Source organism: Dryobates pubescens, chromosome 17 (genome assembly GCF_014839835.1).
Source record: "Dryobates pubescens isolate bDryPub1 chromosome 17, bDryPub1.pri, whole genome shotgun sequence".
In the NCBI taxonomy this organism is placed as follows: Eukaryota; Metazoa; Chordata; class Aves; order Piciformes; family Picidae; genus Dryobates; species Dryobates pubescens.
This window is the reverse complement of record NC_071628.1, coordinates 657,373-671,815: the sequence shown is the minus strand read 5'-3', so window position 1 is coordinate 671,815 and position 14,443 is coordinate 657,373. Positions and strand designations below refer to the sequence as shown.

General features: G+C 50.3%; 1 protein-coding gene across 1 annotated transcript; it reads right to left on the bottom strand.

The window, feature by feature from the left end:
• Window positions 1-433: 433 nt before the first annotated feature.
• Window positions 434-9,668, bottom strand: LYSMD4 (LysM domain containing 4). Its single transcript, XM_009899018.2, has 3 exons — window positions 9,631-9,668; window positions 5,607-5,894; window positions 434-998 (listed from the first exon to the last, which is right to left on the bottom strand). Exons 2-3 carry the CDS (start codon window positions 5,877-5,879, stop codon window positions 447-449), a joined length of 825 nt encoding a protein of 274 aa, XP_009897320.2. The 5' UTR covers window positions 5,880-5,894; window positions 9,631-9,668; the 3' UTR covers window positions 434-446.
• Between the last annotated feature and the right edge of the window lie 4,775 nt (window positions 9,669-14,443).

The following is a 14,443-nucleotide window of genomic DNA, read 5'->3' as shown; positions in this document are numbered from 1 at the left end:
GTTTGCCAAAACTGCCAAGGTCTGTGAGAGGCAGAAATGACTGCTCAGCAAGAGTCCTTGCTTCTCCTCCAAGCAAAAAGGGCTTCCTTGAACTGCAAACACCCCACAACTTTCCAGTCACTCTGCACTCTTCAGCTCAGCAGCACAAGACCTGCTTCTCAGACAAGGCATTCAGAAACACCTGAAGCAGCCAAGGTGGGTAAATTGCTACAAAATACTCTTTGTCAGCTGAGTTCACTAATGTTAAGCCAGCTGCCTGATGAGCTTTGTAAGCAACAAAACATCCTCATTTTTCCATAAACATCACATCACCTCACTGGCAGGCAGGATTACAACAGCAGCTACTTAAGAAACGGTTTTGCACTGCTCTCCCCCTGAATTACTCGAGTCAGTCACAGCAAAGGGGCTCCAGGGCCCGCAGAGGAGCCCGAGTTTGGCTGCCTCTCTCAGGATTTTTTTTCTACAACTGAGCTTTGTGGTAATTTCCCTTCCACTCCATCTGCTGAAATATTTGAGGTTAGTGTTACATTGGAGGTATGGGCCACCAGGCCTTGTGTTTTAAAGTAGATGATATAAAATACTGGTAGGACAATTCCTATCAGGAGCATAATAAAAACTGCATTCCACCATTGGATTCCACAGTCTGCACCACTGCTGCTCTCCTGCTTCCCTGACTGGGGCAGCGGCCTCTCTAGTGTGTGCATGCAATACTCTCTGTTCAGCTGGCCCTCTGCCTGCACCACGTCCTGGATGCTCTCATCGATCCCCTTGAAGTAGTCGCTCAGCTGTCTGCTGTCAGCAGAGCTGCTCGCAGCATCCTCCAGCTCTGGCAAGTCCACCAGCGTCAGGCCGGTCTGGGAGGGCGCAGGCGGCAGCGGCCGTAGCTCGCTGCCCTTCTCTGTTAGCAGCCCGTGGGGCTTCACAGGGATCTTGATGGACTTCAGCGCGTACAAGTCCTGCTCCCGGATGAAGTTGTTGACACGCTTGATATCTGCAACCTAGAGAACCCAAAAAGGACACCAGTATTACCACAGGACAGCCCAGCACTACGGCAGGAAGTGCCTACAAAACCCATGTGCAAGCAGCTGTCTGAAAATGAAAAGCAAGGCCTGGCTGCGGGTGGCTCAGTGTTCTGCAGAGATGTCCCAGCTGCTCTAGGTCCTGCAGGATACAGTCCCCTCTTAAACCAGTCTACAACCTCCTCTAGCACTCTTGTACCTTTCACATGCTGTATTTTGCTTAACTGTCTTCCCCTCCTCTTGCTCTCTTTACCTTTCTCTCACTTTCTAATGCAAGTTAAAAAGCAAAGCCTTTGTAACGGATTCTCTGTACAAGTTTTCATATCCTAACGTGTGAGTGTTCAGTGTGGGCAGACCAACAGGCAGAACCCTTCAGAAGGTGACTTGAGAGCCAAGTGCTCCATCTCAGGAGTTCTCAAAGCACAGTCACAGCCTGGCAGAGAGCAGGTGAGCATCGCTCCCACGTCAGCACCAGTGTCCTTTGCTCCTTTCCCATGCACCACTCCTTTCCTGCAGGACAGCTCACTGCCACAGCTCACTGCTGGTAGCTGCTCCTGCTGAGGTGTTTACAGCAATAAACTCCCTGCAGCTGGGATTATCTTGTGGGGTTTCCACCTGTGACTGGGGCTCCCGCCCAGACTGAGTAATGCAGAAAGCAGTAAGAAAAGCAAGAAAGAACAAACATACAGCATAAAGCACAAGGACAGATGATGTCGAAGGAACGACAAAGGCAAGGCAATGTTTATTTAATCTTAAATATAGAGAAGACAGCTCAATACAGTGTCCCCTCACAAGCACCCAGCAAGTAAGTGCATGAATTTCTCAGGTGCCCTAAATCCTCTGTAAGAGAAAAGGAGCAGGACTGTCAGTGTGTGCAAGGAGATGTCCAGAGCAGACAAGGAGATGGGAAAGAGCCAAGGGTAGAAGTCACAAACCAGAGGAAACACCAAGGCCCCAATCCAAGGAGAACACAGCAGATTCACCACCTCTGCTGTATCATACAGCAGCACCAGCATGAGGACAGCACTCTCAAAGTGTGATTTGTGCCTTTAGACAGTAGTGAGTTACTGTGTGACTGCAACTGCTGCACCCTTGCAAGCTTCAGGCCACCACTGAAACTGAAGAACTAAACCCAAGAAAGCAGGTGTGTAACTATCACCAGCAGCAACAGCCCTGATAACTCAGAGCTTTAAAAGCCTTTAAAAGACAATCCACAGATACACCAGACAGGAGCTCCAACATCTCCATGGCTACAGATGTTCAGGGCCACAAACATTCAGGGCTACTTGCAGGCTGTGCTGCTGCCACCCTCCAGCAGCACAGGAAGTGCCCAGGGTACAGCAGGCAGTCCCCCCACCCTGCGAGGAGCTCAGAGGTGGAGACCATTCAGTGGGCCACAGAAGCTGTAGTGACTCTGCTCCATGGATCTACCCTCCAGCCTGTAAAGATGCTCAGGGAAGTATGCATCAAGCTCATCTGCCATGCAGTCTCTGAAAGGTGGACTGTCTGCTACACCACAGCCACAAAGAATGACTCTGCTGAAAGCAGAGCTGAGAACGCCTGAATCTCAGTCACTCCGCAGAGCCTGACGAATCTGGAAATGGGACATTTAATCCCAGATCCTAATCTGGTCTCCCTGAGGTAAAAGGGATCTGCAGTTGCTGGTTCAAGCTCCTCACAGCTTGCCTCCAGCATAAAATCAGGCCTTAAACCCCACAAAATCATTTCATTATGAAATAACAATCGTCTCATGCAAAGCCTGCTAATGGAGGTGGTGCTTCAACTTTTGGGTTTGTTCCAATGAAAGCAAATTAGAGGGACAGTAAATATCCCCTGCAGTGTCTGCAATCAAACACTGCAGTATTGTGCTAAGGCTCCAGAAACAGAAAGTGGAGCGGTGCTCACGCAGAAACAACAAACGAAGCTGATGGGAAGCATGCGAGAGCTCTGGCTGCAGCCATCCAGGCTATTTTGTGTACTCAGCTTTTTTGGCTGCAGTGAGCTCCTCTTGGCCCAGCTAAGAAAAATGCCAAAAGCAGGCCAAGACTATAAATGGTCAGTAGTAAAAATGAGAATTCTGAAGGGCTTTGCATCTCTGCCAAGTTATCTGTAGCACACACAGAGCTATCTGTTGCACTCCGCAACATACCCCTATCCCAAGCAGGCCCTGACCGTTCTGAAACCAATGATTAAGCTCTCAGTGATTTCAAGGAGAAGCTCCTCCTGGACTTTTTAAACACAGTCACATACATTTGTGGCTACGAAACTTCCTCCTGATGTCCTGGTAGCCTTTCAAGAGCTGCTTAATTGTGCAGGTAGAGCAAAATGAGAATCTAGAGAGCAGTCTGGAGAAGGACTTGGTGGTTTCAGCTGATGAAAAACTCAACATGAGCCAGCAGTGTGCATTTGCAGCCCAGAAGGCAACCGTGTGCTGGGCTGCATCAAAAGTGTGACCAGCAGGATGAGGGAGGCAATTCTGCCCCTCTGCTCTGCTCTCCTGAGACCCCACCTGCAGCACTGCATCCACAAGGACACTGAACTGTTGGAGTGGGTCCAGAGAAGGCCACGATGACAATCAGAGGGCTGGAGCACCTCCCCTACGGGCACTGGCTGAGAGAGTTGGGGCTGTTCAGCCTGGAGAAGAGAGGGCTCTGGTGACACCTCACAGTGGTCTTCCAGTACCTGAAGGGGGCAGGGCCTACAGGAAAGCTGGAGAGGGACTTTTTACAAGAGCTTGTAGAGATAAGGGGTGGGAATATGGGGCAATGGCTTTAAGATGGAAGACGGGAGATTTAGACTGGATATTAGGAAGAAATTCTTTACAGTGCAGGTGTTGAACCACTGAACAGGTTGCCCAAGGAAGCCAAGGATGCCCCTTCCCTGGAGGGTTTCAAGACCAGGTTGGAGGAGAGCTTGAGCCACCTGGGATAGTGGAAAGTGTCTCTGACCATGGCAGAAGGGTTGGAACTGGATTATCCTTAAGTTCCCTTCCCACCCAAACCATTCTGTGATTCTGTGAGAACTTACCAGGGCTGCTCTGTAAGCAGACAAATACACAAATCTCCAGTAGTAATTCCTGTACCTCTTCACTTGATCTGGGACAAGTCATGTGTCCTTTCCAGAAGGAAGGGAGGCAGTCAGACAGTGGGGTTTTTTTTTTCCCTCCTGTGGGAGGAGGACCCTGACTATCTGGTCCCTCCCTGCCATCCTGCTTTCCCAACCAGACAAGCCCTTCAGCAGGGCAGGCAGAGCAGGTTCATCTGTGCCCAATGAGGTTAAAGGGCTCTGACAACAAAGCAGCAGAGAAGGCAGATGAACAGTCATGGTGGGGACAGGCCTGAGTTCCCCTGAGGTACAGTACAGGGGGCACAGCATGATTTTTCTTATGCCATAAACCAAGAGCTGTTCAGAATCTTCCTCCTTCATTGAACTCCTGCAGTTCTGTGTAAGTGGCAGTAATGACACAAATGCTGCTGCTTAGAGATGAGTTGCAGCTCTGAGTTCTCAGGCTCCACTGGCATCAATCAAGGCCTATTCAAGTCCTACCGGAGTGGCTTCTTCACAGGCATCAGGCTCGTCAGCAGAACCTAGCAGGGTTTTGGTTTTGTTTTGTTTTCGTTTCTAAGGGAATGGGAGGGGAGGAATTGTCGCAATTCCTCTAAGCCCTCTTGCTTCAGCTGCACCACACAGCTGTTGTGCTGTTAGGCAAGACAGGCTGCAATCATACTGCAGCAGCTGAGCCAGGACCATGTCATTATCCCATCCAGGGCACTGTCCAATTGTTTGCATCATGGAACTTTTAAATCATAATCTAGCTTGAAGATAAAGGAGGCTCTAAAAATACAGCTTGAACTGCTCAACAATGGGCTACTTCTAATGTTCAGATCAGGTAATTAAACTTCTCAACAGCTCTGCTATAAAGCTCTGCTCTGGAACAAAGAAAATGTACATTGTAGAATGTTGCAACTGCAGAGACAGTTCAGGGTGCACAGGCAGTGCCTGCAGATGGCTGAGCCGCACAAAGCAGTACAGCAGCAAACACCCACAGCCCACATGCACAGTCAGCACCTGGACTCTGTGACCTGCACGTGGGCATCTCCTTCTCCAAGACCACCCCTATTAGATTTAGACCTTCCTTGCAATACCTAGGCTCATACCTTTCAAAAAAGATAAATACCCCCCCAAAGCAAGACCCTACTGCAGTTGCACTTCGTTGTACTGCTGAGTTTGCTCCTTGTGAGCAGAGCTCCAGCCCTCCTTTCTCTATTCACCTTCCTGCTGTTTGTCCTCACTTAAACAACCAAGTACAAATCACGACTGCTACACTGCACTTAGTCACATAAATTGTCCAGGGAAGCAGGCGACGCAGGGCATGAGGTTGACAGTATCTTCCTAGGCTGTCTGCTGACTGAAGAGCTCTCTTTTTGTTTTGGCTTCTTTGCACCTCCCCGGCTCAGTTTTACCCACTGACCATTCACGAAACACCCAGGTGTCAAAACTATCAGAGAACAGCACACTTTCCAGGAAGAGCTACAGGCAAAATACCTCTGAAGAAACTAAACCCAGACAAACAGAGACAGCTCTTACTTGACAACCATACTGCAGGGCTAGCTTGTTGAGATTATCGTCCTCCGTAAGCTCTCGTTCCAGCAGCACCACATCCGCGGCTCTGTCCCGCGCCGTGCTGCATCGCTGCTGCTCCCTGCCCCTCGGCCGAAGCTCCGTCACATTGAGTTCCTCCTCTGAGGACCCCTCCGAATCAGAGAGGCCCCTGGGGAACACATACACCTGCCCGCCCGGGTATGCGTGGACGGTGACAGGAGCCTGGAAGGATCTTGTCCGGCTCTCATTCAGCCTCATCTTTTATACCAGCACCTGGAACCAAAAACCAGACATTCTGAGTTTCCTGAACACCAGGGTTTCTTTTTTACCATGGTAAGATTTGGGAGAAGGGACAAAAAGCACAGGAGGTGCACAACTGCAGGAACACACAAAGCTTTCCTTCTACCCAGGCCTTCTCGGGGCAAATCCCAAAGGTGTGTAACAGCAATGGCAGACTCATCAGAAAGGTCATGTGCACACATGTCACCAAGGGACAGGTTATTTTCCAAAGCATTTTCTTGTCTACCTGTGCACAACCCTACATAACACTACTTTGCTATGTATTTTAAATACTGCTTCTAGAAGTTCATTTTTAAAAGCATCAGACCAAGTGTTTTTAATTATGGCAATAAAATCCACGGAGCCACACCAGATCTCCTATCAATACAACAATAAAAACCAACCAAAGTAATCCTTCGCATTTCCAGATGTCCTTACATTCTCTACACTTGAGGAAGCAACCTTCTGACTTCATGGAAGTGCATTTTTTGGTTTTGTTTGTTTGCTTCTCCAATAAAGACAGCTCAAGCTATGCTTAACTTCACCCTGACTGACAAGGTTAATTTTGTTGTATAAAGACAAGCACCTGCCCGAGCACTTTGTTTCAATCATTGCTAGGCCCTACAGCAGCAACTTACCAGGAAGCTAACTTTTTTCCCTTCAACCCTTAACTCCATGAACACCTTGCGGTCAGGGTCAGGTATAGGTAAGAAAACAACACATTCTCATGGAACTCCATTGACCTTAATCATCTCAATCTACTCATAAGGGATTCTTATGTGAAACCACTACCACTTCATGCTGTTTCATTAGTATTGTGCACGGCACCCATAGGCTGCAGGCATTACAGCTCCCTGGGCTCTCCTGTGGGATACCTCTGCTTTTTGATAAGCAGTAAGCCGAGGCTGCTCTCCCGACACACATCACTTCTGGTTTCTCCTCAGGGAAGGCCGTAACGCTTCCCCAGCGCGGCTCGGGCCGCCCCAACCCTCGCACCTTTGGGTCGGACAGGCAGGGTGCCGGCCTGGCTCTTGCCCCGCACCAACACACGTGGTGAACCGGTGCCGACAAACGCAGGGAGGCCGGAGCCCGCCTCCCCATCACCCCTTTCCTGTCTCGGTGGGGTACAGCGACACCCCCTCACCCCGGGATCGGCGCTCAGCTCTCGGTACCGCCCCACCCGGAGCCTCCCGCGGCCTCCGAAGGGTCGGCGTGTCCTCGCCCCAGCCCCGCTGCGAGGGTGTCACGCCGGTCTCTTCAGGGGGACTCCGGATCCCCTCAGCGCCTCAGGGCCTCCTGATCTCCTCAGGTGGGCCCCGATCCTCTCGGCACCTCAGAGGGTGCCAGACTCCCATAACATCTGAGGGCCCCCCCGCCCTGATCCCCGCAGGGCCCCGTTCCTCTCAGCACCGGAGGGCCCAAGGCCACCGGGCCCTGCCCCTCTCCCCTCAGCCCTCGCGCCCCGAGGGGCGGCCGGGCCCGGTCCCCCGTGACGAGCCCGAGCCCCCCGCACTGACCCGCCGCTCGCCAGCCATCGGCCACGCGCACCAACCCAGCCGGGACTCTCGCTCAGCTCCCCTCCCATTGGCTAGCAGCGCCGGAAGGCGGGACTCTCCGCGCCGTCTGGCCAATGGGCAGAGGAGCGACTGCGGCCGAGTCCGGGGATGCGTCGGCAGGGGCGGGGCTCGCTTAAAGGGCCTGCGCCTCGCGGCGTGGCGTGGCGCGGGCCGCACCCGAGCCGGCGTAGCGCCGGGTGAGGCTCTAGGGAGCATGTCTACGGCCTACGTGTGGTGTCGCTGTGATCATATACATTGTACTGACGATACGTACACGTGTAGTAAACTCAGTACATTGTAAGTACGTTGATCACACACAGCCCTATATCCCACTGCAGCAAACACGGCCTGATTCTGAGAAGGCCAAGGCATTGCTGGCAGGGTGGAGCGCTCAGTCTGGGCTTTGAGCTGTCCTGCTTTGCTCGGTGAGGCTGGTGAGGGCCTGTGGACGCTGTTTCCATGCCCATACCAATGCGTGGCACACAGCCTGCCAGCCACCTGGGCTCACACACCAAGGTATCACCACCGGTGTTTGGGATTTCCAAGTAAACTGGCCTTTTATCTCTTGTTTTGTGTCACTGCCTGCTCCCAGTGCTGAGTCCTCTTCCAGCCTCCCACTGAACTCACTGCTCGCAGCTGCAGCAAAGCTGGTGTGGGCAGAGCAGCTGGTGGAGCTGCCAACCTGTATGCTGCACTGGTATGTTTTCCTTGGCCTACCCTGACTTGTGGCTCACGTTTGAAAAACAAGCTCAGGATGAGTCTTTAACTAAGGGGCCACATGCAAAGCTTTTCTTGGGGGGGTTGGAAAGGAGAAGCGTTTCCTTGCAGCTGGTTGCAGGAATTACCCAGGCAGCACTCACCCAAGGGCTCACGTGAGGGTCTCTTTCAAGGGATAGGCTTGGGGCTTTGCTCAGAGGTGTGAAGGGCTACTCATTTTTGCTCAGAAGGAGACAGACAAACCTACTTTTAAATTTAACTAAAGCTGAGTGTAGTTGCTGGCTATCCCTTTGCCCTGTCTCATGCAATCCAGATGCCAGAGGCAGGGAAAGAAAGAGGGGAGAGTATTTCTTCTCCCTCTCTTGCTACCACTGGCAAGATGCAACACCAGTTGACAACTGTCACACATTAGAGAGGAAGGAAGGCTCCTTGAGCATCAATGTTATTTTTTCCCCAGCTTCCTCACAGCCCTTGCTTTGCCACACAACTTTACTGGACTGAGTGATTTTTGCAGGGCTGGAAGGTGGGTGGCAGACTGGTGAGGCAGGACTGCGGTTAAGCCCAGCTCCGCTGAGCAGTGAACCAGGACCCCACTTCTGAGCAGTTATGAGGATTTCCTTCCCTCCATCCCTGAGCCAGCTTGTCTGAAGAGCAGATGCTTTTGGGACTCAGCCAGCTAACGTACTCTGGGACCCAACAAACAATGGCTATAGTGCGCTGGAAAGGGCTCAACAATATGCACACCTAGGGCCAAAATGCACACCTCTAATACACTTACCATCTCCCTGTGACTACTGAGGTTCAAAAGCTATGAGTAATAATCCTGCTTCAGCAAACAAATACAGGTTACTCAGGGTAACCTGCTAAAACCTGGAAAGTACAACTGCTAAGGTGATCTGGACCCATGAGGGAAGCCACCAGACTTTGCTGACAGAAGTAAGCCTGGGCTGGCTGACCTCTCCTAAGATGTCATTCATTGCTTATTATTTGTTTTTAATTTTAAGAAGAATAGGAAGGATTATTAATTTATCTCATGGAAAGACACCAGGAAATGTAGATGGGAAAATGCTTCATTGTCCTGCTGAAAGATCCTTACAGACTCCTTATGAAAAGGTGGTTGTCTCCCAACTTTTGGGATGAAACAGCTGCTAAGAAAAGCAAGCAAAAAGCTTTTAACAGACTCGGAGCCACTCCCCTTCTCGGATTTGTCTGCACAAATCACACACATCACTGGCACCAAGTGACTGCCAATAACTCAAGCTCATTTGTGCCTTTGTACAGGGTGAGCTGGAGATTGTTTTGCAGTCCCACCCTGGGAAAATTGTGTGCAGTGTACAGACTGCCGTGCAGAAGCGTGTTCTATAACACAACGTAATGGGTAATCTTGTCACTGAGATTTAGGGAGCTCTGTACAGACAAACCTGCAGGATCCTCTGCTGTCTCTGACACATACTGACCTCTTTTCTGTCTGTCCAGAAAGTCTGCCAGCAGTCCTAAGGGAGAGAGAATGAAAGCCTTAGAACAAAACCTGCCAATTTAGAGCCTTTCAGACCTTCATTATCAAGTGGAAAGCTCAGGAGAGAGATGCATTTCAGTTCTTTTTTTTGCCTTCATAGGCACTTACACTGCCAATTTGCTTCCTGCCTTTGATGGGAAATTAAGAGAGCTCAGGATTTTTTTCAGTCTATGGAAGAATTTGCAGGGACCAATGCTGCACTAGTTCATGGGAATATCAGGTAGTGATAGGATTAGGGGGAATGGAATGAAGCTGGAGGTGGGGAGATTCAGGCTGGACATGAAGAGGAAGTTCTTCACCATGAGAGTGGTGAAGCCCTGGAATGGGTTGTCCAGGGAGGTGGTTGGGGCCCTGTCCCTGGAGGTGTTTAAGGCCAGGCTGGATGAGGCTCTGGCCAGGCTGAGCTAGTGTGGGGTGTCCCTGCCCATGGCAGGGGGGTTGGAACTAGATGATCCTTGTGGTCCCTTCCAGCCCTGACTGATACTATGATAAGTCCAAGCAGACTACATCCACAGCCTGCCCCACACCGACCAGGCAGTCACTTGAGCATAGAAGGAGATCAGGTTGGTCAGGCAGGACCTGCCCTTCTTAAACCCGTGCTGGCTGGGCCTGAGCCCTTGGCCATCCTCTAAGTGCTGTGTGACTGCACTCAGGATGACTGTTCCATAATCTTTCCTGGCGCTGAGGTCAGGCTGACAGGTCTGGAATTCCCTGGCTCATCCAACCGCCCCTGCTTGTGGATGGGCACCACGTTGGCAGCTTCCAGTCTTCTGGGACCTCTCCAGTGAGCCAGGACTGGTGGCAAATGATCGAGAGCGGCTTGGCAGCTCATCTGCCAGCTCTCTCAGCACCCTGGGATGGATCCTGTCTGGTCCCATGGACTTGTGGGCACTAGCTCAGCTCTGCACCTCAGAGCAGCCTATCCTTCCTGGCCCTCCAATTTCGACCGTGTTTTGTATAAGCCAGGTTTGCTCAACCCAAAGACAGCCACGGTGGCATGCAGCAGATACGTCATTTCAGACCTGGTCACCAAGTGAACTGAGGGATTTGTCTTTTCAGCAGCTTTGTCACTGCAAATGTTCTTGCTTCCCAGTGGTCTGGCTATGCTGAAGTTCCATTAATGCAATGTGTGGTCAGCACAAGAATATTGTAATTCTTAACAAGGACTGTCTGTCTGTTCTGTGGGAGTGCTGATGTTGGCTCTGGGCCAATTGCCTGAGTGATGTCATCACTGCAAATAATTGGAATATTTTTGTTGTTAGCAGATAGACTGTGAAAGCTACAAAGCCCTAAACAAGTGAAGTCTGTCTGAGAGCTGAATGGCTCAGTCATTATACACATTCAACCCACTAAGGGTCATACGTCCCCTGAAGTTCAGGAAGAAATCCTCCTACTCCTGACTTCTGTCAGTGCAGAGTGCTACAGAACAGAGACAGTCTGACCATTTTCACTTTATCCAAAGCAGCAGTGTGTCTGTGATGCTGGGCACCAGCCAGCATTACCAGGGATGCAAGCTCCTTCCCAGGGAATGTCAGAGCTAGTCAGAACTTTAACGGTTGGGACTTTCCAAAGACAGCATAATCTAGAGTTGAGATCTCCTCCTGTGTCCCTGCAATTCCTGCATGCTCTTGCTCAGATCCAGAACTGCTGTTCTCTTCATCACTCTGGGTTTGTTACTCTTTTTTCAGGCTCTCTTCAGGACTGTTAGGCACATCTTCCTTGTATCTTTCTCTGCTTCTCTTTAAGCAGTCCTCTAAACTTTGTAATCAAATCAAATTATTTGGATTTCAGATCACTCAGTGACAGTCCACCCCTGGGAAACTAAGAAGTGATGTGCAAGTGGCAGAAAGCAGCTCCAGTCTCCTGCCCTGGTATTCAATTAACTCACCTGGTCAGAGATGGGCTGTTGACACATCCACGAACACACTGCTCATTGCTGCTGACTGATGCTCAGGCTACAGCTGCTCATCTGATGGTTCCCCACTGTCCAAACCTAGCAGGAGCAAAAATTGCAAGTCACATCACCAGGGCCATCATCTATTGTGACCTGAGCCTGGGATTAGTGGAAGCAAGACAGTGTGAAACCATTCCCTTGTTTCCTTCACCATGTGGGCTATTAACAACAAAAGTGTAGACTGTACAGTCAGTAAAGGAGGGAGGAGGGCACCGTCAAAGCAGTGAACTCCTGTCCTGACATTGTGCACAGCACAAGGTAAAGAAATACTTCTTGAGCATCTGCTTCCTAGTGTCAATTAATTTTTCCTATTTAGATTAGCATAAGCAGGGGAAGGCTCCTGTCCAGCACCCTGAGGCCACAGGAATCTGCTGACAGCTCTGATGTTGCTGAATTATAAAAACCAAACAAACAGGATCAGTATTCCTTTCTGTTTGTACCTTCTGGGTTCCTAGTGGGAGGCTGGGAAGGCAGCTGTAGCAAACCACATCCATGTTCAGGACATGGCATTGCAGAAATTATGATGCTTCTGTTGCAGATGGTTTATAAATGCTGGGCTTTGCTTTGGTTTCAGACTAAAGTAGTGTAACTGGTTTCAGTGGAGTTATCCCTGTGTTAAGGCAGAAGCATGAGCCAAGGACAACAAAATAATACTCTCCCTGATGTCTGGAGTGACTAAGCTTATGTGGGCACTGTATGTACATTTGATTGAATTATACATGCAGCAGTAAGTTTAAGGGAGCTGATACAGTAGGCACACAAAACAGGGGAGAAAACCTCAGACAAAGTAATTATAGGTATATACTTAATAAGTTAATTGAGCTATGGAGGTTACTCTGAGTGCATGTTTGGTGGCATCAAATTACACCTTGCCTCTTTTAATGGGTTCTCCTGTTGGTAGCTCAGCAGGTTCCAAACATAGCCTTGGGAAATGCTGCACAGGAGCACAACTCATGTTCTGGACTGCCCTGGAAGGGTCTTGGGCTGAAACTCAACACTCTGAAGAACAAGCTGACGGTTTAGGTGGTCTGATCTGGAAAGAAGCACAAAGCCTATGTCTGTGCCGCTGTGTGGGAGCAGTCCTGAGCCCTGGCTGACAGCCAGATTCACACCACATCTGCAGAGGTATTCTTGGCACAGGGGTAGCCCAGTTTGGACACCCTTATTCAAGGTTATCCCCAGCAGCAATGTGACACCAGCCCAGCAGCCCGCACCTAGCCCATCCCTCCAAATGGCCACAGCATGTGGTAGACACTGTGGCCTGTGGTCCTCCCCAGGCAGTACCCTGATATTGCTGGCAATAAGAAGAGGCATTTGTCACTCCTCTGAGTAAGGAAGTGAGCTGCTGGGTCTCATGTACCTCTGACTTTTTCCAGGGCAGAAGCACAGCTCTTGCTGTCACCCTCACAGCTGTGGGTCTTTTCCCCATTTGTAGCACAGCAGGTGTTATAATAAAGACCCAGCTTCATCATTCATCACCAGCTCAGATATCAGATTGCTCCCACCTACAGGAACTACATTTGCAGATCTCTCACGTCTGCTCTGACACTTAGGAATGAGACTTTTATCTGGAGAACCAGAACACAGATCTGAACAGCACTGCCGGCTCCTGGAGGAGGTAGTGTGGCTCTGCTTGGAGACCTAGCTCTGTGCTTGCCTTCTATCACGCAGCACCATTTGGCAGGGGCTGCCTGGTTTGTGTGATAGCAGACACTGCATTACTTCAGAAAAGCAGAGACTTACTCTCTCTATAAAACCAAATGACTAATTAAAAGCGGTTTTAATTTTGCAGTTCCTGTTTTCTTGGGCTTGTGCCAGGTTCTGGACACACCCTGTCCTTCTGGAGGAATTTGGATCAAGAAAGGACTGTAAGGTTTGTTCCCTTTCCTTTCGTTTACTCTTCAACTCTCTCCCTCCCCTTCTCTCTTCCTGCAACTGGTAAATGGTGAAGAACAGGAATGTTCCTGGGAAGAAACCCAGGCAGCATCACATTCAGAACAAGTCAAAGATTTCTTGCATAGCTGAAGCATGTGTTTGCAATCCCCAACTGCCGGAGCAGGCCAGCCCTGCCAGAGCATGTTGTTCCCATGTTCCCAGAGAGCTCTAGGCAGTGTCCAGGGCACTCTGTGGACAACGTTTAGCTGAGGCATTGCTCCTGGGCCCATCTGTTAATGGCACCAGGGCCAAAAAGGCTCTGAGTGAAAGGATGGCAAACAGCCAACCCTGCCTTTCTAAGAAGTTTTGTTAGTGATGCTCAGAATCATCTGCATGACCTCCCTGAGCCACAAAGTGGCTCTGTTTGGGCCAGTGAGAGTTTGGCTGCTGCTACCAAGCTATCACTTCAGGCAGCTTTGGGGGCTGATGCTCTCCAGAATAATTAGCGTGTGCAGCCTCAACAGAGTACTCCTCAACAGAGGACAAACCCATGAGGTCCCTAATGGATGTCCAAAAGGTAAACTACAACCATTGGAAAGCAGCAGATAGCCTGTAACTGCAGCCTGTTCTCCCTTCTGCTTGAGAGAGGCCACTGATCCAGAGGGAATGTAGCTCTTCCAAGAGGTGCCATTTAGTGGTTCAGAACTGGAACCTGAGAAGGCCAAGAAGTATGGAAATGGGAGGCTATGACACCAGTGGAAAAAACACAGCTTCAGTATATTTGTGAGGAAGCTTTTGTCCTTGGCACCACACGGCGCACAGTCTATTACAGGAGCACAGAGTGTGTCCCTGCTGAAGCTGGTGCTGACACTGGGGAAAGGCAGGTTGATGAAAGCATCACTTGTCTTTCCAATGACCTTATCAT

Bases quoted from the DNA above. Each gene is read 5' to 3' on its own strand.
- LYSMD4 (XM_009899018.2), bottom strand. From the start codon at position 5,879: ATGAGGCTGAATGAGAGCCGGACAAGATCCTTCCAGGCTCCTGTCACC. The intron at 999-5,606 runs GTAAGAGCTGTC...TGGGTTCTCTAG, and splicing joins CCCTGCAGTATGGTTGTCAA to GTTGCAGATATCAAGCGTGT.